General features: G+C 43.9%; 1 protein-coding gene across 1 annotated transcript in view; it reads right to left on the bottom strand.

The window, feature by feature from the left end:
• Positions 1 to 24,871, bottom strand: part of MTHFD1L (methylenetetrahydrofolate dehydrogenase (NADP+ dependent) 1-like) — a 166,596-nt gene that overhangs the window by 126,781 nt on the left and 14,944 nt on the right. Inside the window, exons 8-11 of the mRNA XM_014532123.1 lie at positions 16,883 to 16,994; positions 8,978 to 9,069; positions 8,047 to 8,144; positions 5,067 to 5,240 (exon numbers count right to left, since the gene is read on the bottom strand). Coding sequence (XP_014387609.1) covers positions 5,067 to 5,240; positions 8,047 to 8,144; positions 8,978 to 9,069; positions 16,883 to 16,994 — 476 coding nt within the window. The remainder of the gene's footprint in view (positions 1 to 5,066; positions 5,241 to 8,046; positions 8,145 to 8,977; positions 9,070 to 16,882; positions 16,995 to 24,871) is intronic.

Below are 24,871 nucleotides of genomic sequence, written 5' to 3'. Positions count from 1 at the left end.
TACCCCACACCATTTAGTATGTGTTTATTCTAGAACTTTCCAGAGGGCATTTTTATAAGCTTCCTGACATGTCTGTCTCGCTTGCCAGGCCATGAGCTTGCTCAGGGGAGGGATTATGCCCATTCTCATCGCATTCCAGTCACCTGTCTAAGGTACAGATGAGCACAAAACAGTAGACGAAGGAATTTCAACACTTTTTCTGAGATAAATGTTAACAAGAGTAAAAATTTATTGAAGTGCTCGGTGCCAACTTGGACATGATCTGAAAGAAGTTTACCACTTACTCAAAGATCAAAGACATGGCTTATGCAGTGGTAAAACTTTGAACTGGTCTCAAAATCTAGAATCTTGTTAAACAGCATTATTGCCATTAGCCATGGATCTACCCACAAATTGCCAACTATATGCTCAAACAGCACGCGAATATATATCACTCATCCCAGGCATCCTCCCGATGGGGAAGGGCTTCTACAAGCCTTTTACTACCTAACGATACACCCCACAGGCCGTTGGGCTGTTTCCATTGCCTGTGAACGAGGTAAAGAGTTCAAAGGTCCTGTCGTGGTTTCTTCTAAATACCTTTGTTTTATTGCACAAATAACGCAAATAAAAGGAAAACTCACAGATGTTTAAATCCTTATCCAAGGCAGAAAAGCATCATCTTAGAAAAGCCAATAAAGGTTATTTTTACACAGACTAAAATAAGGAGTTGAAATAGAAAAAAAAAAGGAAAAAGAAAAAGAAAAGAAGGTTGAAATAGAAAAAAAAAAAAAAAGGAAAAAGAAAAAGAAAAGAAAAAAATCCAATCAGGTATTTGGCACTCTACAGAAAAAAAAAGTGATGTAAAAGATTTTAACTTTTCTTTAATGTGAAACTCAGTCTCTTCACAGACTGATTTGGGTTTCTCGTTTAACTGCTCTGTCCAAGCAATTCAGAGTTCTAGAAACTTCTGCACAGAAATCAGTAAAGGGCCAATGGAGACTGCTCCTGCACACATATCCAATGCCCTACAGCTGCACTCCGAGTCAAGTTCTCAAACAAATTCCTTTTCATTAGTGTAACTGGGAAAATATGTAAAACTCAAGAGCCCCTAAGATTCTTTTGGCATATTTCCCTGAACAATTCCCAATACTTTTCATTTTGTCAGGCAAAGCAAATAAAGTGATGTGTAGGTGTAAATACCATGCGATGTGTAGCTGATGAAATACAGATGATTCTGACAGAGTAAGAAATTCTAAAGTTTGAAGAATAGCTTTTTAAAGCGAATTAATCTGTTCTGCATTTGGGTTATTACTAGTAGAAAAAAATGTTAATCCACTGTTTTATAGTTATCCTGCTGTTGATATATTGAAATCGCATTTACACATAAATTGAAATGTATAATAACAAATATATATTGTTATTTTTTAAGTTTATTTAAACATTACGTGGGCGTTTGAACTCTAAAGCATGGGAAAAGCTTTATGTTACAGTATTCAGACAAAGAGGCAGGACATGAAGTGGTATTTGCGGCATGATCTCAATGTGTAAAAAGGACGAATGCATGGACAAAACCCTGGGAGGAAATCTAACCAATTTTAACACTTCTGGGTAATGAGAAATTTTGTTTTCTCCTTCTTTTTCCTCTTCTTTATGTTACATTTTTATACAATGAGCCAAAATTATTTTCAGAATAAAAAAGCCTTTCAGAAAAAGTTTCCATTTAATGGAAAAATTACATTTCTAAAGAAGTGTACAATGGTTTGATAATGTCACTTTCCCATCACTAACTTGATCAAAAGTAAAAATATAGAGGTGATTTTTACTTCAAATGAACTCATTTTAGCCCTGACCAGTTTGGCTCAGTGGATAGAGCGTCGGCCTTCGGACTGAAGGGTCCCAGGTTCGATTCTGGTCAAGGGCATGTACCTTGGTTGCGGGCACATCCCCAGTGGAAGATGTGCAGGAGGCAGCTGATCGGTGTTTCTCTCTCATCGATGTTTCTAACTATCCCTCTCCTTTCCTCTCTGTAAAAATTCGATAAAATATATTTTTTTAAAAATGAACTCATTTTAGATTAGAAGTAAAATGTCTATGCTTTAAACTAATCTTAAGCACCCAGCTATTAAACAATTAGACAACAAAGGCAGTTTACTCACTTCAGCATCATTTGCTGTGCTGACAGGGGAGGTCTGTTCCTGCTACAGAACACAGCGGGGTGTATATTACCAAGCACCTTCATGCTACTCAACAGATGCACTTATACCTCAAAATCCCACCCTGGCAGCTTTTGTTCTTTCCCAACGCAGTTGAAAGGAACACAGTTTAATTTTTGTTGCTTCCTGGGCCCTTTGTTCAGCAGGGAACTTATACCACAATTTCAGAAAAAGAACTCATCTCTTGGGGTCAGATGGGTACTTGAGAATTCAGGTATAATTTCCGTTCCTATCCACAACACGGCAGCCTGGCTTCCTCAGCTCAACTGCACACAAGTAAGACACAGAGATGGCGCAGGGCAGTGTCCTCCTGGGGGCGGGACCCGGGGGCTGTAACCCCAGCCGGCCAGGCCGGTGGTCATGCTCTGGCGCGAGGCCGGAGGCCAGGCTTTGGCAGAAGGGCTTCCAGTTCGGAACCTGGTAACAACACCGGCAGAGCTTTCGATTTAGAAATATCGATTCTGTGTTCCTGGCTAAGAAGGGTCATGTCTACGCTTGTGTTTTCATTTCCAATATTCAGGCGCCCAAAGCAGAGTAAACCACGGCCACTCCACATGAGAAAATGCTGCAGACTTTTCCTTCGTAAAACTGAGAACATGTCCTCTGCGTTTTCCTTTAAGTCCTCCTACCCTAAACGGGGTGAGACAGCCAGCAAACCCACCACCAAGATCACCCAAGGCCTGGGAGAAGGAAAGCAAATCCGTGGATAAGATGCTGAATTGGAAGTTCTCCACACCCAAGTTTGCTTATTCACTATCAACAAACTTGCATCAAGCATTACGAGTGTAAAGCAAAACCGACTAGATGTGCAATGACAACTCAGGGACCCAGGAGCCCCCCAGGCAGCTGGCTCCTTCACAGCCTGGCTCAGGGACCTGCGGACAGACCAGCATCCCTCAGCATGGAGCTCTCCTGCAGCTCAGCTAGGCGACATTGGGGAGGGAGGGGCAGGGGGAGTCCTAGCTTGGAAAGAACCCCATTAGTGTGGGGAGTCCAACTATAAGTGAACCGGGCAGCCTGAAGGAGGTTTAAGCCACAGGCACCTGAGATGCTGCAATGAGGTATGAATTCCTTAAAACCACAGTGACTCTGACAGACCCTGGTTTCCCACCCCTCTTACAAAACAGTAACAGGAGCTGGAGACAAGGAGGGGTGAGAAGGGGGAAGAGGATGGGGAAGGAGATATGAAGCAATCAGGATACCCTTGGAGAGGGGACATGATGCATGATATCTTAATTTTTTGGTAGTTTTATATTTATTTGTAGTTTTGCAACACTAAATTCACCTCTAGGGATCTTCCTAAGGAGATATTGGACCAATGCACAAATATGCATGCCCAAGGTTGGTGATTTCAGCAGCTTATAATGGCCAAAAACGGGAAACAATTTAAGTGCCCAGCAATAGAGAACTGGTTAAATGAATGATGGGACATCCCTAAGATGTTCTCCGATCATTTTCCCGCCTCCGTACTTGGGAGCAGTAGACACATGCTGGTCCCTCAGTGGCTGGGCCACAGCAGTGCTTCTCGGTGCCGGGAAGATTTGGAAAATGGAACCCACCCTCATCCCAGGCATTTCTACCACCCGCTCCGCCGGGGACCCCCCTTCCCAGCACTTGAAGAATCTGGGCTATTAAGGGTGCAATGGCATGTAGTCATGAACAACGATAATGTGGCTCCGCAATGACTGACGGGGCACAACACACTGTTGAACACTCCGCCACCCCCAGAAGAGCAGTGTCAGTGACCTCATTTATGAGTGACTGTATCGGTGTCAAGATGGTCTCAGATGTTAACAGTTGTTCCCTCTGGGTGCTAGGAGCTGGGATGTCTCACTCTCTTGTTTATACTTTCTGGGATATTTTCACAATGAGTATGCATGATTTTTATAATCAGAAAAAGGAATAAAGCACTAACACCCACAATTAAATATGTGAAAAGAAAGTTAACTATGAGTCAAGTCCAATGATCAGAAACATCTCTGAGTGTTAAGAGGTTTTTGTGCCTCCAGCTTTGGCCTCTAGATCATTAGCAAGCCCGTGCAATGAAAATTTAAAACAACAGAGGAATTTATATGGTCTCTCTACGTTCCCTTAGGTCACACTGAGTAAATATTTGAAATCCTTTGTTTTCTATCATATTTTTCAGCTAGGGAATGCATTTCTTTTTTTAAGAGGGAAAATAAAAGGAAAAGCTCCTTTTCATAAATACTGTGCATGGCCCAACATTAATTCTGACATGCAAGAAAGACAAATAGTGAGTTTTATAATTCAAATACATCTATAAGAAAGAGTAAAGACATGAATAGGAAAATCTAAGTTGAACACAAAAAATGCCCTGCTCAGCCCGGCCAGTGTGGCTCAGTGGTTGAGCATCAGCTTATGAACCCAAAGGTCACGGCTTGATTCCGTCAGGGCACGTGCCTGGCCTGCATGCTCAATCCCCAGGAGGCAGCTGGTCAATGATTCTCTCCCATCATTCCCCTCCTCTCTGAAATCAATAAAAAAATATTAAAAAAAAATGCTCTGCTCAGTACAAAATATCTTACTTTCAATTGTTATTTTATCCTGAAAAAAAACAAAGGAAAAAATCCGAAGTGGAGAGCAAGGGTGATCAAAACACAATATGAGAAACAAAAAAATGAAGTACTGAATTAGCGACTTGTTACACTTTATATTTTGTGGAGACTAATTTCTTTTGCACTGGAAGGAAAAACTCACTGCTCGTCAAAGGAAGGCATGCCAGGTGAAATGGACAAGATAATGTCAAAGGCGAGAACTGGGTGGATGTGAGGGGTGTGACGATGGGCGTACACGGGGAAGAGGGTTTGGTAAACAGGTCGTCTTAGTAAAAGAGCGGTCAAGTCATCTTACCCAGCAACTAAGACGTATTTCCCATCTGCTTGATCCTTTAGCCTTTCCAGCAGGGACAAGCAGACTTTGGCTTTGCTTTTGCCGTAGATTTCAATTTCATCTGCAAGCAATCCTATCTCCTTGGCAAGGACATCCACAGCTTTTGGCGTCTGTGCTCTTGAAATCTCGATATCACTGCGGGGGAAACACATAAGAGGCAAGAGTCTTCTCAGCTTAGGTGGTCGCCGCTGGAGTGAAAAATGGCCGCACACCACGCCAACAATTAAATCAACGCGAAAGGCTTCGTGGTCCTGTCCCCCAAGCAGCGGTACGCACAACTGCTAACAATTAACGTACGTGAGAAAATGGTGCATCGCTTTAGAGAAACTGGAAAAGGTCCTAGAATTCTGCCCGGGTACAAGGAAAACACCTACACCGCAGGAGAGGAGGCTTTAGATCACAATGTGCCTGTTTAAGTGTAAATCTATTATAGAGCACAATGCTAGGGGTCATCGCTGTATCCGATAACCAGGAACAGAGAGGTTACCGCATAGTGCTCTCACTGGGTGAGCCACTCTTCAAAAATGTGCAAATGTGACTTTGTTTTATCTGCGTCCATACTTTCCCTCTCTCTTTCCAATTTCAAGTTCAAAATCATATTTCAAAATATTTCATGAATTACATAACTGTGATGGACCCATGTCCGAAGCTCAACCTCAGGGACAGGAAACTTGGGGGCTCCCGAGTGCCACTGGGCAAACACTTGGTTCTGTTTTCTCATCCGGCAAGATGGGAACAGCGCTGCGCATCTCTCGGGAGTGCTGTGAAAACCAGCGTCTGCTGAACTCCTCAGAGAGCGCCCCTGGGACCCCTAAGCTCAGCCATGTTTTTACTGGGGTTCAGGCCATCCATCTGTCTGGCAGGCCATCAGTTTGAGAGACCCCGCAGGCCTGAGCCAGACTGTGGGAGAGGAGGCATCAGGGACTGAGAAGACAGGAGCCAGTTCCCGGACTGGCCCGGGAGCACTATTTTGGGGCACGACAGTCGGCATTGGGGGGCAGATCACCCTCTCCCCTGGCAGTGGGTCGCTCCCTGCTCTGGTCTGTTTCTACTGCTAACATCTATTCCAGGGGTGGGCAAACTTTTTGACTCGAGGGCCACAATGGGTTCTTAAACTGGACCAGAGGGCCGGAACAAAAGCATGGATGGAGTGTTTGTGTGAACTAATATAAATTCAAAGTAAACATCATTACATAAAAGGGTACGGTCTTTCTTTTTTTTAGTTTTATTCATTTCAAACGGGCCGGATCCGGCCCACGGGCCGTAGTTTGCCCACGGCTGATCTATTCTCAGCTGCCACAGGACCGCATTCTTCTCCATGACCCCACAGGGGGCGGACTCCGGTGCACGAGATAACAGTAAAGCGACCTCCAATGCCCACTTCTCCCAAGGGCAGCTCAGAGAGGGGACAGGGCACCTCAGCAGATGTGGGCTGAGCTCTGTGCCTCCAGCCAGGTTCTCCCATGCCCTTAGGTTTTCCTCCCCCTCACTGCCATGCTCCTGTTTCATTATTCTTCCCAGGCTACCCCCTTTCTCTCTCTCTCTTTCCCTCCTTTTACTCTCTCTCTTTCCTGCCACAATATCCTAAATCGAAGAGCCCTCTCTTGGAAAATGTCCAAGGTTTTCTCTTTTCCCTAGCTAAAGAGTGGTAGTGACATCATTTTGATTTTCTTAGTGATTTATAAACTAGTCAGCCTGCCTTTCTTTCCCCAGTGGCGCTAGAAGTCAAATTTGGTTAAGCAATTAAAGCACTTTTCCCCCCAAGGACAATTTGTTTTGATGTAAGCAAAGATTGTGGCACACAATTTGGGGGAGCCCATCTCAAATATTTACTCATTTACTCTTAAAAAGTAAGGTCCTATAATGACGTAAGTAACTTGAAAAGTATTTTATGAAACAGATTCCAGAACTACAGGGATAATATTATGAAAAACAACATTCCTTGGGATTTATGTATTAATGAACACAGAAGATGACTAAGATGTTTAGTCTATTTCAGGGGTGGAAGCCTCGCCTGGAGGGTTTCACCAGCCTGAAACAGGGGTGTAATCGAACGAACCACAGTGTTCAGGAACGGCCCAGGGAAACAGGTCAACTCTACAACTCAACTGGTTACCCAGTGAAAACTTAGTCAATATCCACTGACACTGTTTCCCAAGTGGCGATGGGATCACCTGGGGAAGCGCTGGCATTGCGTGGGCCTCTGCTGAAAGGGGTGGGGCCAACTCACTGCAGGGGGTCGGGGGAGCCACAGAGCACGTGTTATGAGGCTGGAGAGAGCACTCCTCTGGCTCAGACATCTTATCTAACTATGCTAACAATGCTGAGACTGTTCTCCAGCTTGTATTTCCAAATTTATAGAGAGTATGCAGCTTACACTTCGTCAAAGCCCACTCCGAAGGAAACATCTGCCGGGGCCATCCCAGAGCGTCCTGTCGGACAGCGGATCCTCCCACATACGCTGAGCACTCCCCACCCGGACTGGTGTTTGGCCGGGTTGACCATTTACCCCCAGAGTGGAAACCTACACGGCCCTCAAAACCAGACGACGTATGTTGGGTATTTCTAACATTAAAAGAATATTCCAATTATTACATGACTGTGTTTGGTCAAATCTAAGACACCGTTATTTTATGGACAACTAAGAAAAAACCCCACTGCCATTTAATTCAGGATATACATTAGTGACAGTAAGGTACATACTGATTTCAGAAATGAAAAAAAAACCCCATATATTAGAAATGATAGGATATGGTAAACATGTTCGTTATTATTTAATTTGGGAGTACTTAAAAGATAGGAAAAAATAGCGTGGCAATTTGACTAGAGAATGATCTACTATTGAGGGCATGGCACCACCAGGCATGCCCCTCAGTGGGTCACTGTGGAGACCTAAGGCACCTGGATGAGCTGACATCAGTATAAACAAATCACCGGGTACCTGGGCACTGGGGAGAGCGGCTGAAGTTTCAAGCAGTGAAGTCTCCAGCGCGTGTACTGCTGTTCACGGAGCCATCTCCTTCCACTGCTCACCATGTTCTTCAGAAGGGACGGGAAGGAAAACATGTTAGAAACGTAAATGCTGACGGGGCATGTGTGTGAACTGTGAAAATACTGCTCCGGGGTGGCATGCCAGGAAATGATTATCAAGTTGCACAATGACTCAAGTGACTATCAGGAATGCTTTCATTCTCATGCAATTAAATTTGTAGGTTTTTCTTAAAAAGGAAAATATAAGATATATGTACTATTAAAATAGTTTAAGTGTTCACTAAGGCATCAAGTGCACAGATTAAATTTATAGAGTGGGTTCTTCATCTCCATTAGAAGTGAAAAAATGAGGAAAACAGGAGAATATATGCACAATCAGGCTGGATGCCTAGCCTCCAAAATTTGCAACAGCACCCTAGCCGGTTTGGCACAGTGGATAGAGCATCAGCCTGCGGACTGAAGAGTCCCAGGTTCAATTCCCAGGTTCAACCCTGGCACATGCCTGGGTTGCGGGCCTGATCCCCAGTAGGGGGTGTGCAGGAGGCAGCCAATCGATGATTCTCTCTCATCGTTGATGTTTCTCTCTCTCCCTCTCCCTTCCTCTCTACTATCACTAAAAATATACTTTAAAAAAATTTGCAACAACATTTCAAATATAACCCTTCTACAGTTGATATAAGAGTAAGCAAATTATTAAATTATTAAATAGTAACACACACAGAGAAATAAAATTAAAGGACGTAGGTGTGCAAAAGTGCTTAATACTGCATCTTTTCTCTCTCTCTCACACACACACACACACACACACAAATAGTAAAATATTAGTCACTATTAATCAAAGCTCCAAACTCAAAGTTCTCCAGTAGCTGCGTCGAACACACCTGGATCCGCAGAGCTGCAGCAAGGAGACTCACGTCATTTTCCGCGATGGGACCACTGAAGGGTACACCCGGAGAGCCAGAGCCAAGCTTCCCTGCGAAACATGTAAGGGGGGAAAAGACTTTCAGCATATGGTCATTTATATCCGAGGGCTCCTTGTAAAAAGCCGGCGCAGTGAATGACGCCCTCATCTTCACCAAGTAAGTTAGAGCGCCATGGCCGGTACGACTCTAGGTAGGTCACCAGTCCCTGGCACCATCCCGGCGCTCCTGATTGGGCCACAGACTCCAGAGTTGGACTGGATTAAAATCTTGCCTCTACCTCCCACCAGCAACTGTGACTTTGACCCTGTTCATTGATGTGGGGACTATCTACCTCATAGAATTTTGTGAGAACTGCGCGTGATATGGTAGGTACAGTGCTTGGCATACGGTGTGTATGTTTAAACAATACGTATAAAATAAAAGCAATTTCACACATTGAATAGAAAGTATAAGTAGGGGGACTGAACTCCTACAGGATAAAGCCAGCCAGAGTGTTATGTGAAAGATCAGGCTTTCTCTGATCATTACAAAATTCCCTGTCCTAACAGTGATGTGACCAATTTCCCATCGAAACTGAGACATTTTAGAATATTCATTTGGGGGATTACCTGGTTTTCAAAATAGAAAGGCACTTAGAAGAATTCTACTTTTCCCTCCTGTGGTTGGCACTTGGAAGATTATAAAAAGCAAACACACATGTAAAAATGCTTTAGCTACACCCTCCCTTAGAGAAGAGAGGTGTTTCTAATAGCAACTCTTCTGAACTAAGAAATGCTTCCCCTCTTTTTTGGCCACTACACTTTGAAATTATCCATTTTGCTGACAGTCCTTCGCAAGAGAGAGCACCAAACACTTCAGGGTAAGTGTTCTGTGATGTCCTATTGTCAGATGTGTTCAGGGTGTTGGAAAATCATGTCCCTAAGGTATGGTTTAAAGATTAGCAACACTTCAGTTTTATAAATCATGTTCAGGCAAAAGCCAAGAGTCTAGAGAATGAGAGAGATTTGTTTTGCTTTGTTTGCATCACTAGAGATCTCATCGGAAGGTCTTGTCCAACCACTACAGAAAAGAATTATGCTTTCCTCATTCTTACCTCTATCCTTAAATGATGGAAACACAGGGAAAAAGCTACATTCTAGGAACTGGTATCAATTTAGAAATGTATGTTCCCAGGACAGAATCACAAATACCCCTGTGAATAAAGAACATTTTGCCTGTGGAATTACACAGTGAATAATTCCTCCCGTAATCTCAACCACTGCCTTCCATGCAACAGAATGTGGCTAACATAAAAAGGATTTTAAAACAACACAAAATATACAGGTATTTTAAATCTTAGAAGAATCTCATAGGAACCAGTATTTCTCTTTTTGAAGGAAGTTATCTGAGTTTCAGTAATGCTTTTATATCATACTGTTTTCTTTTCCTTCTACTATAGTCATTCCAATAAAATTAAGTGTAATGCTTTTTTAGTGGAAAAATACAAGATGGTTATCTCAAGGTGACAAGATCAAAAGTTACTGTCGCTTTATTCTGTGCTATTTGATACTTCACAAAATTTCTAACACGAACAACTTCCTTTTGTAGTACGATCGATGCATCTTAAAACTAACTTAAAAATTCTGAATCCAGAGAATTCCAAGCAATTAAGATGGTAACTTGGCAAATTAGGAATACATTCTTAATAAATTTCATCTGAAGAGAACGGGGAAAGGAAATCATTATCTCAACTCCTGCCTGTACGGAGGGCGGCCCCATCCAGAGGGCTGGCTGTCTACACTGGCCTGGTGAGTCCAGCCAGTGTCCCATCCCAAACCAAATGGGTCTTTTCACTTCCACTAAACACTCCCCATTCACTCATGGCTCCTCCAGGGACAAGTCAATGAATTACTTTAAAAGACAGCCTTTCATTTATAATCTATACTGATAAAAGGGTAATATGCTCATTAGACCGGATAGACCAGATGTCTTCCAGACGTCATTCCGGAGGTCCTTCCTGACAAAGCTGGGGCCGGGCAAAGCCGCCTGGGGTCCCAGGTGCCTGCGGCTGGCCTGGGCAAAGCCAGCACAGGTCCCGGTTGCCAGCGGCCGGCCAGAGGGAGGGAAGCCTGGGTCTCGGTTGCCTGTGGCTGGCCAGAGGGAGGGAAGCCCAGGTCTCGGTTGCCTGTGGCCGTCCGGAGGAGGAAAGCCTGGATCCCGAGTGTGGGGGATGAGTCAGAGGCTATTAGGGGCGATCAGGCACACAAGCGAGCAGTTAGGTGCGATCAGGCAGGCAGGCAGAGGGGTTAGGGGAAATCAGGCAGGCAGGCAGAGTGGTTAGGGGCGATCAGGAAGGCAGGCAGAGGCGGTTAAGGGTGATCAGGCAGGCAGGCAGAGGGGTTAGGGGAAATCAGGCAGGCAGGCAGAGTGGTTAGGGCAGGGGTGGGCAAACTTTTTGACTCGAGGGCCACAATGGGTTCTTAAACTGGACCAGAGGGCCGGAACAAAAGCATGGATGGAGTGTTTGTTTGAACTAATATAAATTCAAAGTAAACATCATTACATAAAAGGGTATGGTCTTTTTTTTTTTTTAGTTTTATTCATTTCAAACGGGCCGGATCCGGCCAGCGGGCCGTAGTTTGCCCACGGCTGGGTTAGGGGCAATCAGGCAGGCAGGCAGGCGAGCGGTTAGGAGCCAGTGGTCCCAGATTGCGAGAGGGATGTCCCAGATTGTGAGAGGGTGCAGGCCGGGCTGAGGGACCCCCCTCGCCCCGACCTGTTGCATGAGTTTCATGCACCAGCCTCTAGTTTGTATTATAATAACCAAACTTTCCACGATAAGAAAATTTAAGGCTAAAGTGTTACAATACTTTCCCTGGAAATCAGAACAGGCCTTTTCTGACAGGAGCTATTTTGAGGCCACTTGGGAATTTTGCCATAATAAATGAGTGGGAGGGGCCATGGGGCATTCTGCAGTCTCCCTGCCATCTCGGTGACATGGAAACGCTTCAGCTTATTTTGCAATCTGGCCGAGGGCACCCTTCTTATAAAACATGCGCTGTATAAACCCATAGACTGAATTCTAAATATTTTCTCCTCCCAGGAGAACAAGTCACCAAAAAATTTATGTGAAAGTTTGAAAACAGAAAGAGCTAAAAATTACAAATTAGTAAAGATGAACTGTTCAAAAAAAACATGATTAGCTTTTAAGTGAAATATATCAACTTAAGTTAATGTATTAAGTTAAATACATTAACAGTGAAAGGCAATAAATAAAATTTCAGTACAATTTTTGTGACTATGCTCAAGAATTTCTCACTTAAAACACCTGAACTACTCTATCAAATAACTTGTATTACTATTTTTAAAAAGAATACAATGTAAGAATCTTCAAAGAAAGGGTTAAAAAAATTAGTATTAATTATATAAGCAGCCCTTTTGAAATCACTGAAACCAAATTAAGAAAAAATTGATACAGACTTGTTTATTCTAAATGGCTGAGACTTTTAAAAAAATAAAAGCATTAAATAATATATTGTATTGAGAACTAATTAAATTTTGAAATAAAAAAACAACTGGCAAAAATATATCTCAGGGATAGATCCAAAACATCTAGAGTTTCCTTAAAAAAAAAAGAAAGAAAGAAAGAAAAAGAAAAAATTAAGGAAAATGGTAATAGATACAATGGATTTTAGAATTAAAGTTCAAGTCATAAGCACACATTCCAACTCTAATAGGATAATGATTAAAATACACACATGCCCAATTTCTCTAAAGCTGCGTTCTTACATTCTCAGAACCTCATTGGAACTCTTCCTTCCTTGTGCTTGATTTCTCACATGTTAACTTTCATTCCGCTGATGTGAGTTATTTTGTGTGCTGGTGTGACAACAATGAAATGGAGTGAGAAAGTGGGCCGTTTATTGGCAGCTACCATGAAAGAGGCCTGGCACATGAGGAGGCATCTCATTCATTCCTCCCCTACTCCACACTAACAACAGTTATGTTTGCTTAAAATGATGCCATAAACTATTCTGACCCAACTTTATGAAAACACAAAGTTGCTGTTTTCATACTGTTCTCTGGGCCCAAGACATACACCCATTTCCCCTTTGTCTCGTTTGGTACATCAGGAAACAAGTCCTAATATTGGGGTACAAATGGTCTTGCTTTAGCAAGCATAGCACTACAAAATCACAGCCCACTTATTTCATAATTTGAAATAATTTTTAAAATAAAAATATATCCTTACAATTAGAAAACTGAACATTGCTATGTCCCTGTTGTTTTTTTCTTCATAAAAATAAATAAATTTTGATTAATTTCAGAGAGGAAGGGAGAGGGAGAGAGAGAGATAGAAACATCAACGATGAAAGAGAATCATTGATCAACTGCCTCCTGCACACCCCCAGCAGGAGCCGAGCCTGCAACCTGGGCATGTGCCCTGACCAGGAACTGTGACCTCCTGGTTCATAGGTCGATGCTCAACCATGGAGCCATGCCGGCTGGACCCTGTTTTAAATCTAAACAGAGTCAAGAGTGAACAGATCCAACAAAGCCGGTGTAATTGTTTTCTGAACACTGCTTCTAGGATATCAACCATCAGGAAAACGTCTCCAGAGATCAGATATTCAATAAAACGCCTCTACTGAATTACCTCATCGTAAATCACCATATCCCATCTAATTTTACAGGGAGGGAGAGAGTAGGGAAACCCTGTATCATTAAGATAAGCATAAAAATTTCATTAAAAAACCCTGCCTTCAGTCAATCACAAGTTTATTAAAAATTCTTTTGTTCCTGAGTTTAAAATAAAAGCATTTTTCCTTTTAATAATAATTGAAAAAGTCTATTCATTTTTTCAAAGGGGAAAGATTATATAAAAGAGGGTCTTCCACCAATTTACTACTCATAGATTAAATTTTCATACTACTCAAAGTTGTTAAAATGAAAACTTTGACTACTGAGGAATGCATGCTATTGTAAACAGTACAGACTGGAAAATGTTCATCCATTTCATCCGCACAGTGTTTTTCATCTTTGACTCGGCCCTGCCAGTCCTGCTTCTAGGTGGGAGACAAATTCAAGGAAATGTCTCTAAATCTACAGCTAACTTAAAGCTGCAATCGAAGTGCAATTCTGAGCTGAGCCCACATTTATTCACTCATCCAGCTCAGTTTTAACTGCGCACTTACAATGTGTCAGGCACTATTCTGGACTCTGGGCATGCAAAAACAATAAGAAAACTACTACTGAACCAGATAAATGAAGGTCCTAAAAAGAAATTTATTAATAAGGCAAAGTTTCACTAATAAAATATGTCACCTTCATAAAATCATGGGTCTCGAAGGGATTCCAAAAGAACATGGAGGGAGCCTGGCCAGTGTTGCTCAGTGGTTGAGCATCGACCTATGAACCAAGAGATCATGGTTTGATTCCCAGTCAGGGTACATGACTGGGAATTGAGTTGTGGGCTAGATCCCCAGTGTGGGGATTGCAGGAGGCAGCCAATCAATGATTCTCTCTCATCCTTGATGTTTCTATCTCTCTCTCCCTCTCCCTTCCTCTCTGAAATCAATAAAAGTATATTTTTTAAAAAGGGAGAGAGAATATGGAAGTAGATGGAAGTAGATTCTCCTTCAATGCTTTTCATATCATATTGTTTTCTTTTCATTCTGTATATCCCATAATTCAGCCAGAATTATGAAAATATTGTCCTAAATACATAAACTCTAATAAAAAACTACAAGTAAATATTATACAAAGAAAAATTCATTTTAAAAAGTAATGTCCAGCATCAATTGATGCTGGGGAAAAAAAAAAAGTAATGTCATAACTGACTTTTCAACAAGGATTCTGAGGAGAGGGGGCAAATCTGCTCAATCTACCATTTTATGGGCTAGGTATTTATTTTTTCAGGGGAAAAAAGTTATATCCAGAGACTACAGTTATTTCAAGTTATTTAGAAGATGCCTTCTGTTTGCAAAAAAAAAGCCATAAATCCCAATTCACATTGCAGTACACCTAATAGCTGCCTTCATCTATGTGCTCTTCACCCAAGAGCTGAGTACACAAGCATTCTGGGAAATTCCTGAGCATCTTTTCCCTTGCAGGTTCGATTCCGGTCAAGGGCATGTACCTGGGTTGCGAGCCCATCCCCAGTAGGAGATGTGCAGGAGGCAGCTGATCGATGTTTCTCTCTCATTGATGTTTCTAACTCTCTATCTCTCTCCCTTCCTCTCTGTAAAAAAAAATCAATAAAATATATTAAAAAAAAAAAAAGCCATAAATCCCAATTCACATTGTAGTGCACCTAATAGCTGCCTTCATCTATGCGCTCTTCACCCCAGAGCTGAGTACACAAGCATTCTGGGAAATTCCTGAGCATCTATTTCCCTTGCCCTCCCCAATCCACCTCACCCCCTTCAGCCTAAAGGGTTTTTAATCTGAGTGCTTAATTCTGAGAGGAGCCATCAAGGGGCCAAAGAGCCGCAAGTGGCTCGCGAGCTGCCGACCACGGGCCTAAGGGGTTTTTAATCTGAGTGCTTAATTCTGAGAGGAGCCCATTTCCTGGAGGGGAAGATCCAATATTTCTCTTTGAAGAAAGAGTTATATGAATGTCAATAATGCTTTTCATGTCATATATTTTCTTTTCATTCTATATGTCCCATAAAATTATGTTGAATGCTTTTTGAATGAAAATATGTAAAATGGTTCTGTCGAGGTGACTGGGTCAGAAGTTATTTTTATTTTCTCCTGGATACTATTCTCTAAGGCTTTAAGACCAAGAACCCCAGCGTGGTACTGGGAAGATGGGAGAGGAGACTTTGGCCCAAGTTCTGACCAGCTCTGGAGAAAAACAGCGCCCAAGGCCTCTAGGCCCACTCAGGAGAGTCCCTTTATTTTTATTTTCTCCTGGATACTATTCTCTAAGGCTTCAAGACCAAGAAGCCCAGTGTGGTACTGGCAAGATGGGAGAGGAGACTTTGGCCCAAGCTCTGACCAGCTCTGGAGAAAAACAGCGCTGTCCTCCAGGCCCACTCAGGAGAGTCCCTCGCTTCATGCTGAGATTTGGAGGCCACAGGTAGCAAGGAAGGAGGGTTCCTTCGCCGCCCTTTGCCAGTATCTCTGCATCTACATGTCACTCAAGGGCTTGAGGCGGGCTGAGTGTGGCCCAGAGCTTCCTTGGCCTCAGTGTCTTTCTCTGAGTGAGAGAAGGGTACTTCCTTTGGGCCTGTGCCTACTGCCGCCTGGCTGGGTGCCCTGGTGCTGGCACAGCTTGAGCTACCCTAACCGTGGGCCTGGTGTGATCCGGCATTCCCGGATGCTTTGGTGAAACACCATCAAATATCAATCCTAACACCACCCCTGTTTGTAATGGGGACTTTCACACTGCTCTGAGGTGCCTTTAGGGGGTTCATTGCAAGGGAAACCTGGGAGACACGAGGGCTAGTCTCCATTTTCCATCCCTCCTGGCCACTGTTTTCATGTTGAGGTTTGGCTGAGATTTGTTTGGAAGGAAGGATTCTGGTGCTTTTTAAAAGACCGAGGAAACCACGCTCTCTAGCTGACCTCACACATGTACAAATGATCTGCGTTAGGCCACAGCTGACATGACTGCTCGATGTTGGAGGCCGGCAGGGGAGGAGGCGGAGGCAGCCACTGCACTTGGCCTCCTGGCTCCTCTTTGGCGGACAATGTGGTTCCCGTATCAGTAACCCAAAAGGTGGGCACATCAACTCTCAGTTTCCTCTCCTGTGCACGCATACTGACAACGACCAGCAGACATCTCGGGAACATACTCTTTTGAATAAGGTTACCGTGCTTTGTAACAACCACACCTATTTTTTATCAGCAGCCCGGCACCTATTTTAACACACTTACCTGATAGCAAGTCATGGGAACAGTTGAGAACAATCGTTTCTGGTTGTATCCAAGAAAGGGGAACTTCTTCTGGCTTGGGCGAGCCTAAGACCACAATGTCAGCCTCTTGAAGCTGGAAAGAAAAACACCACACAGGGTTCAATCTGTTGAATAAAGACATACCGAGCGATCAATGTCACATGCTTTGAACGTAATAGGCCATCGCAGTTCCCGAGTTTTGCTCTGCTCTGACGACCCGGACAGAATCATGGACTGACTGACCAATGCAGCTCATGTTGGTTAGTACTGAGAATGTGTTTATCATATCCTGAAGGAAAAGGAGACCAACACTTTCTCCAGGGTCGTCACTCCAGCGTAAGTAGTACTGTCATTTACGTGTTTTCACTGCTCACTGCAGCATCAAGAAAAGGGCGAGGCCAAAGAAAACTACGATGGAAGGCAGAGACGGAAGGGGCGGCACCCTGAGTCACACAGCGGCTTAGGAGGAACATAGGGGTTGCTGTACAGAGGCCACTTGAAGATGTGACCAGAGCAGGGGGCCTCCAGCCTGTACAATTGAACAATCAAAATTAGAGCCACGTGGAGCTTGTACTAGATGTATGGAAGGATGTTCAAAATCTCGAGAAAGGATCTCCTTTTCCTTGAGGCCTTGGTTAGTCTCGTGAAAAACTGTTTTTGTTTTTTCTTTAAAGAAAAAGGAAAGAATGAAACCACTGCTACAAAACACATTTATCACGTCGGTTCCGTTCGAATTCTGCCAACAGTGCTGGAGGAATGTGTCTGGTAGGAAGGTCAGGTCTAGAGGTAGGGTAAGCGGGTGGCTCTGAGCTCAACCAAAGAGTGACCACCTGTCCCCGCACCAAGGAAGCAACCGAGGATCTGAAACTGGATCTCTATGTGGAGGGACAGAGGGGAAGAAGGAATCTTAGCTCCTTGGGGGGAAATGGCTGCACCTGCACATGTCCACTCGGTGCTGCCAATATCTCACTGAATACCCCAAATACGTGAGGGCGGCGTTCCTATACCCATTTAGTAGATGAGGAAACGGAGGCTCAGCAAGTGTAAGTATCCCTACTATACGTCTTGTTTAGAGTCCTCTATGAGGTAGGAAGAGAGGGAAGCTGCCTGCCCTCTGCTTTCCAGACTCAATGCCCTGCCACCACCATCCCTCCAACCACCCGGTAAACAACTGTGCTCCACACACCCTCCTCCACTCTCAGCTTGGACAGGCTGATCCCTGACGATCTCGCGGGAGAACTAAGCCAGCTCCTCAACCTGAGAGTCTATAACACCTTCTGGGCAAGAGACCTTGTCAGCTGAAGTCTCTTCGGCCTCTTGGGACTAGAGACGGCAGTGAGGGGAAGCAAACCATGACAGTCCTACTTGGCTTATGAACAAAATGGCCAAGATCCAGGGCAGCTCCCAGCTCCCGACACAGGAGAAGCACAGTAACAACGTAAACGCATGTCTTTTCAAAGAGCCGATAAAGCCAAGATCAGCTTGATCATGCAAACAGGACCAAGTGAATTAACATTCACTGAGCAACACTAATGAGGCCAACAGTGCTTGTGCTTTCCAGTCTCGTACTTCATTAAGGCACAGGAAGAAGAATGAATTCACTGAAATGGTTCTCGGCCGAATTGAGTGCATGAATCACATTAAAAAGACAAGTCCCTGCTGAAACAACCATTCTCTCCTCATGCTCCATGGCCACAACGCCGCAAGACGAAATTAAGATGTTTAAAGCCAACACTACCAACAATCTGGTGTGTTAATGCCACACGTGCTCTCTACAGATAGATCTGAAAAGCAGCCAGACTTTCGGGCGATGTTATATTTCGGGGAAAAAGGTGTTCTTACGGAAGGAGGATGTCACATCTGAATAAGAAAATGCACCTCTTCCTTTACCTGCACCAGGGCAGACATTCAACTACAGTGAGTCTCAAGAGAAACACAAAGGTTCCACGCTGTTGAAAAGGACCCGCAGATAAGAAACACCATTTTTGCTCTATTTTCATGCACAATAGCAGCAAAAACAGAACACGGCAAAACATCTCTAAACAGTTAACATGTACAAGACTGAAGTGTTCGTTTTGGAAAAAGCCAAGGATCACAGGTTCACGCAAGTCCCCTAAGAACACTTCGTTTCCTACACGTGGTGTCTTCGACACAACCTGTTCTTTTCATTACCTATAAATCTCGGCAATCTCATCCGACCCCTGGACTCCGGACCCAAACTCAGCTCTGCCACGGGCTGTGCTAAGCAGCAGCTGGGGACACCCGGTCCCACAGAGAAAGGACGAAAACCTCCTCCCTTAGCAATGATCACATCATAGCTGCTAATTCTTTCTGGAAGGGACAAGTGCTAGATGCTTACATCAATAAATAACCCCCCCAAGGACCAGGGGAGGTTTTAATGAGCTAAAATTCAAGGAGAATTATCGTCGCACTGGCAGCTCCTACTTTCCTCCTCCCCCGTGGGGAAGACCTTGGCCAGGGCCTGGCTTGAAACTTTACCTCATAACAAAATATTGCTTTCTCTGCTGAGAATTGAGTAGAAGCAGCTTAAAGAGAACGCCCACTCCCCAGGCATTAGACCAAATGTTAAAACAATAGCAAGACGCAGCTATGCAGACATTTAACGCGGAGCATATGGGAGCCTAGGGGCGGGCCGGAGGGTTTAGATAACATGAAATATGTTTTTCTTTAACTCATTGATTTTGAAGGGGGGTGGGGGGGGGTGAGTGTCAGAACATGGATAGGGAGGAAAGATGTGATTTGCAAAGTTATAAGGAACATCATAATTTTGCAATTAGCCAACAAAATGCATTTTAGAATTTAAGCTATAGAAAGTACAGCCTCACCCTCCTCGGCTAGAAGACAGAATTAGCCTTCTGCTATCGATGTGTTTCTAAAGGGTGCATTTGAAAATCTATGGTGTGAGGATTGCAGATACTGTATACCAGAACCTGGGATGGGTTTAAAAAAAAAAAAAAAAAAGGATGAGAGATATTTTTGAAGAATTGTGGTTTATAGGGCCTGGGACTAGGAAAGCTGTCTCTATACTCTTCCCCAGTAATCAGCAGAGTTCAGTAAATAAAGTTCAAAATGAAGACCAGCCCTTAAAAAAAAAACAGCAGGTGCTCTCTCCAGGCAAGACTGGGTTCTACAACTACTCACTCAGGAAGTTGTAGACCCAGGCTTCTTCAGGGACACACTCCTTCACCTGCTATTCTCAAGGGCCACTTGGGGCAGACACTGAGGCCACCGAGGACTTAAAAATAAAGTCCCTGCCTCAGCGGTCAGAGCTGCAGCTTTAAGATGGAGCGGGCAGGGCCAACCTCTGGTCAGGAAAGGAAACGGAGAAACGCTCAGTTCCCACTTCTCTTGCCCACACAGACTGGAAAGTCCGTTTCACTGGTATTGAACGTCCGGCATTCTGGATCAGGCCCTGTGTGTCGGCTGCGGGGGCTCCCACAGGAGGGAGGTGGCCCCTCACTTGTTCTTTCACTTTCAATGAACCGGGACACAGGGTGGTTTGTGTGAGCCCCTTTAAGAGGCGGTTGTGTGAGCCCCTTTAGGATTCCTTCACTATCTTGTGGCAAAGTCCTAGAAAGTTAGGTGTTTTTCTTTTTTAATGAAATGTCACTTTTTGCCCAGTAAGTGCCAAATTTCCAAATTTGCTGACCTTTTCTTGGTAACAGACAAGTAGCGGTCAGACGGTTGCCCTTACACCATCAGACATGTTTTAGGAAGATTGCTCTGGAAGCCGGGTGGAGAATGGGTTGAGGGGGTTGGGGAAGGCTGGGGAAGCACGATACTGAAATATGAAAGAGGAGACGGACTGGAGCTGGGGATGGTCAGGAAGGAGGGGGACACAGGTTGGGATCCCTCAACATACAGATGCAGTGAAAACCAGCAGCGTGGATAAGAGCTCCGAGGGACACAGGAAGGAGGGAATAAAGGGGGTTAAAGGACATCCTGGGGAGGACTCCTTTTCAACGGTAAGTGAAGAGGAACAAATGATGACTCTGGTGTGGCCCAGGCTCTCAGGAAAGGGTGCGGTTGACAGGTCTGAGAGAGGCCCAATGGCCAAGCAAGCTAAAAGCACAAAAACCCTTTTCTGACCATTAGGAATTCGTCAGTGACTGCACAACAGAAGTGGCACTGGCAACCACGCCGGGGAAACTGTTGCCATTTGAGTGGACTGTGTTCCCCGCAAATGAAGATTTCATTCGGGCAGAGTTTCCATGAGCAGAGACCCTGTTTCGACATAAGTTACTCTAACTTAGAATGTTTAATTATTTATTTGAGTTAAATGAACTTCTATTATAGGATTATTGCTTCGTACCTACGGACCCTTAGCCACAATTCCCTGAAATTTAAGCACACTATCAAAAAAATGTTAAAATAGCTGCGGAAATATTTTAAAATAGGAATGTCAAACCACTTCATTCAGATGTTGCAATAGTTTGGCAAGATACGAGAATGACAATTTCAGCAAAAGCTAATTCCCCCAACTCATGCTCAGCAAGTGATCTCATCCTGGGAGAATTTTCCTTTCAGGAATTGGGTATGTTTCTTTTTTCCACTCTCCTCCGTGATCAGTAGAACAGATTATTGGCCTCTAAAATTAAGACCTACCTTATGGTTATTTCATAAATCAGAAGGACTACAAGCCAAGTGGACAGCGAGGGATTATGATTACAGCACGTATCTACCAAATTTCCCCCCCAAGGCTAATAAATGACCTTCCTTTTTCTAAATGTTCCTAAATTCACCTCTTACATCACCATTCAACATATTTACTGCTCAGTGTCTAAGAGAATATCGGAAATATTCTCTGGTGTCTAAAATGATAGGAAAGACAGCTAATCCCTCTTCAAGTGACCTTCACACTCACCTAAGTTATAACAGATGATAAAAGGGAAACGCAACCTCCAATCTAGTAATGGATATACTTTGAATCATGCATCAAAAATAATTCCCTTCCTCACACCCTAGGACATAAAAAAGCCAGGCTGAGAGACAAGACCCTACGTGTGCATGTATTTTGAGGGGGAACCTCATAAGACAAAGACTCAGAACCATGGAGCACAAGAATGAAGAAATGCCTACGTGACAGTTCCCAGAGCAACACACAGCAAGCCACATGTCAGAGGCAGACAGCCCTCGAGATTTACATTTATGCTGCTAACTACGGGCTTCAGTGTCTACAACCCCTGAAGTTAATGCAAACCGATGTGGCTGTGGGAAGTTAGCTTGGCATTTCCCGACACATTTATGCTCTCCGATTCTGAACCTTGGATCCCACGTTGAGATTTCTGCATGCCACTTCCTGTAAGTCTTGGGGCCTCCGTTGCCTTCGCTGACAAGTGGTGGTGTGAATAAGTCAGGCACTGCTCAGGCAGGAGCAACAGTGGAAAGGACAAGAGCTGACACCAAAGGCACCAAAGGCCTTGAATACATTACTCAGGTCACCTGGGCACACAATACGGAGGAACCTTGGTATTGACTTGGCACAAGATCTGTGGTGTCCCGGGGTCAGGGGCTATTTCCCCCCAGGCCAACAACAATGAGGCTGTCCTGACCAGGGGGCACCCCCTACCCCACCCTGCCCCAGTAAGGTGGCCGCTTTCCCTGAGGAGTGAGCCTGGAGGGGTGGTGACAAACCCAGTCCTCAGCCTAGTTCAGCTTCCTTCTCTTAAAGGGGTGTCTGTGGGATTATTAACTGTTGGCATAAAACAACGGCAAACTCAACACAAGTCTAATGTCTTGGGTCTTGGTCTCTCTGACATTCCCCATCCAAGCTGTCAGGGACTTCGGGGTTTTAAAGATTAGTGATTAGACTTCATGCAATTATCTGGAATAAGAGTTGACATGGGGCAGTGACTAAAAACACAGGTGACAGTGCCACCTCAATCAGTTTAAATTTGTAGATATTTAGAGTCTCTTTACTTCTCGGAGCCTGTTTTCTCATCTGTGATATGGGGAGAATGAGACTCCTGCCTAACAGGGTTACTGTTCAGAATCAGTGAGAAAATTTACGTAAAGGATAGTACGTGGTTCACAGTAACCACTAACCTGATTAATGTTAGCCATCATTGTTGCCATTACAATATGTTACTAGCTTAATAGTAAGTGTAACCTCTCCTGTTAAAAAAGTTATCCTGCTCATCAGAAACCTGAAAGGCCAGAGACAGTGGAATGACATAGTGCTGGAAGGAAAAAAATCTGTCAACTGAGAATTCTATATCCAGCGAAATGGTATTTCAAATATACAAGGAAGAAATTAATTCATTTGCATATTAATAAAAGCGAAGGGAGTGCACTATCACTAGACTTGCCCTATAAGAAGTATGAACTCGGAGCTCCAGTGGCGCAATCGGTTAGCGCGCGGTACTTATAAGAAGTATGAACTGGATTCCTTCAGCTTGAAATGAAAGGACACTAGACAGTAACTCCAAGCCATATGAAGAAAAAGAGATCTCCAGGAAAGCCAGTATTATAGTATTTTTGGTTTATAATTACACTTTTTATTACCTACAGGATTTAAAAGACAAATGCATTAACAATTATAAACATATTTTTAAAAAAAGATTTGTCATGTAACTCACTAATGTAGTCCAGTTTAATAACTAGGGTTTTTTTCTTTCCTATCTTTTTTTTTTAAAATATATTTTTATTGATTTCAGAGAGGAAGGTAGGAGGAGAGAGACAGAAACATCAATGATAAGAGAGAATGACTGATGGGCTGTCTCCTGCACGCCGCCCTACTGGGGATGGAGCCCACAACCCAGGCATGTGCCCTTGACCAGAATTGAACCTGGCACCCTTCAGTCCCCAGGCCGACGCTCTATCCACTGAGCCAAACCAGCTAGGGCTTTCTTTCCTATCTTGAAAAAGCAGTTATTCTTTTTACAAGGTTTCCTATGTATAATACAAATATATTTAGAATTTTCCAATTCATTCTAAAGTCTTTTTTAAGCTATGCTATGTTCTGAATTTAAACTGGGAATGACTTTGTGATAATTTAGCTTTGCTCAAAAAAAAAAAAAAAAAAGACACTCTCACTCTTCAAATGTGAAAGACCTATACTTTTTCTTTCTTCTGTTAGTTCTAGTTTTAAGGGTCTCTGTGCTCAGAAAGAGGAGAAACGAGAGCCTCAGAGAAAAACAAGACTGTTCTCTTATTTCTAGATTATTTCTTACACACGCAGCTGGAAGTGACGTGACTCGTCACAGCTGGAGGCCTTCGCATCGCGGTCCAGCTGTGTCTAACACAGATGCAGAAGCGGCTCTCAGTTACGGGCGCGAGCAGGCCCTGCTCACACAGCCTGAGTGCCTGACACCCTCTTCCCTGGAGAGGGGACCACTCGGCCTCCGAAGGACTAAATGTGGGACAGTCTCTCACCTCAGGTTGCTTTTGGCATCAGGGTGAACAACTGAGAATTCTCATTAGGGTGAGGAAGAGGGTATCTCCAAATCTAGGACAATTCTCCGTGAGCGGTGGCGCTGTCCCGTCCTCACACTGGGACACTCCACTCCAGGGGCCTGGGAAGCTGAGTGTGGGGCTGCAGGAAATAGGTTACTCCTTAGCCCTCTGCAAAAGCACCACGCCTGGTGCTCTGCTCACTGACATCTGATAATCCACAGCTTGGGGCTCATGTGGACCAAAGCCTAGACATTCTTCCCCTCCCCTTCCATAAACGCACAACGCACCTCACAGCTCAGACGCAAATCAGGAAACAGAGTCTCAATTTTCAAGGATACACTCAGATAGGCATAAGCTATAAAGCTACCAAATACAGAAATCTACTGTTTTCTGTAGAACTCTTAAAGACAAATTTCGATTCCTCACACTCATGCTCCATGAAGATTTTACGTGTAATTGGTATCCAAAGAATAGCCTCAGATTTAGGCAGGCTGGTAGACAAAGGATCCGTTTCTAAATAACTAACTCAATGTAATTGTCCCTCAAAACGGTAGG

This window comes from Myotis brandtii, unplaced genomic scaffold, assembly GCF_000412655.1.
Source record: "Myotis brandtii unplaced genomic scaffold, ASM41265v1 scaffold847, whole genome shotgun sequence".
NCBI lineage: Eukaryota > Metazoa > Chordata > Mammalia > Chiroptera > Vespertilionidae > Myotis > Myotis brandtii.
Note: the sequence above shows the minus strand (reverse complement) of the source record. Positions and strands in the feature narration are given on the sequence as shown.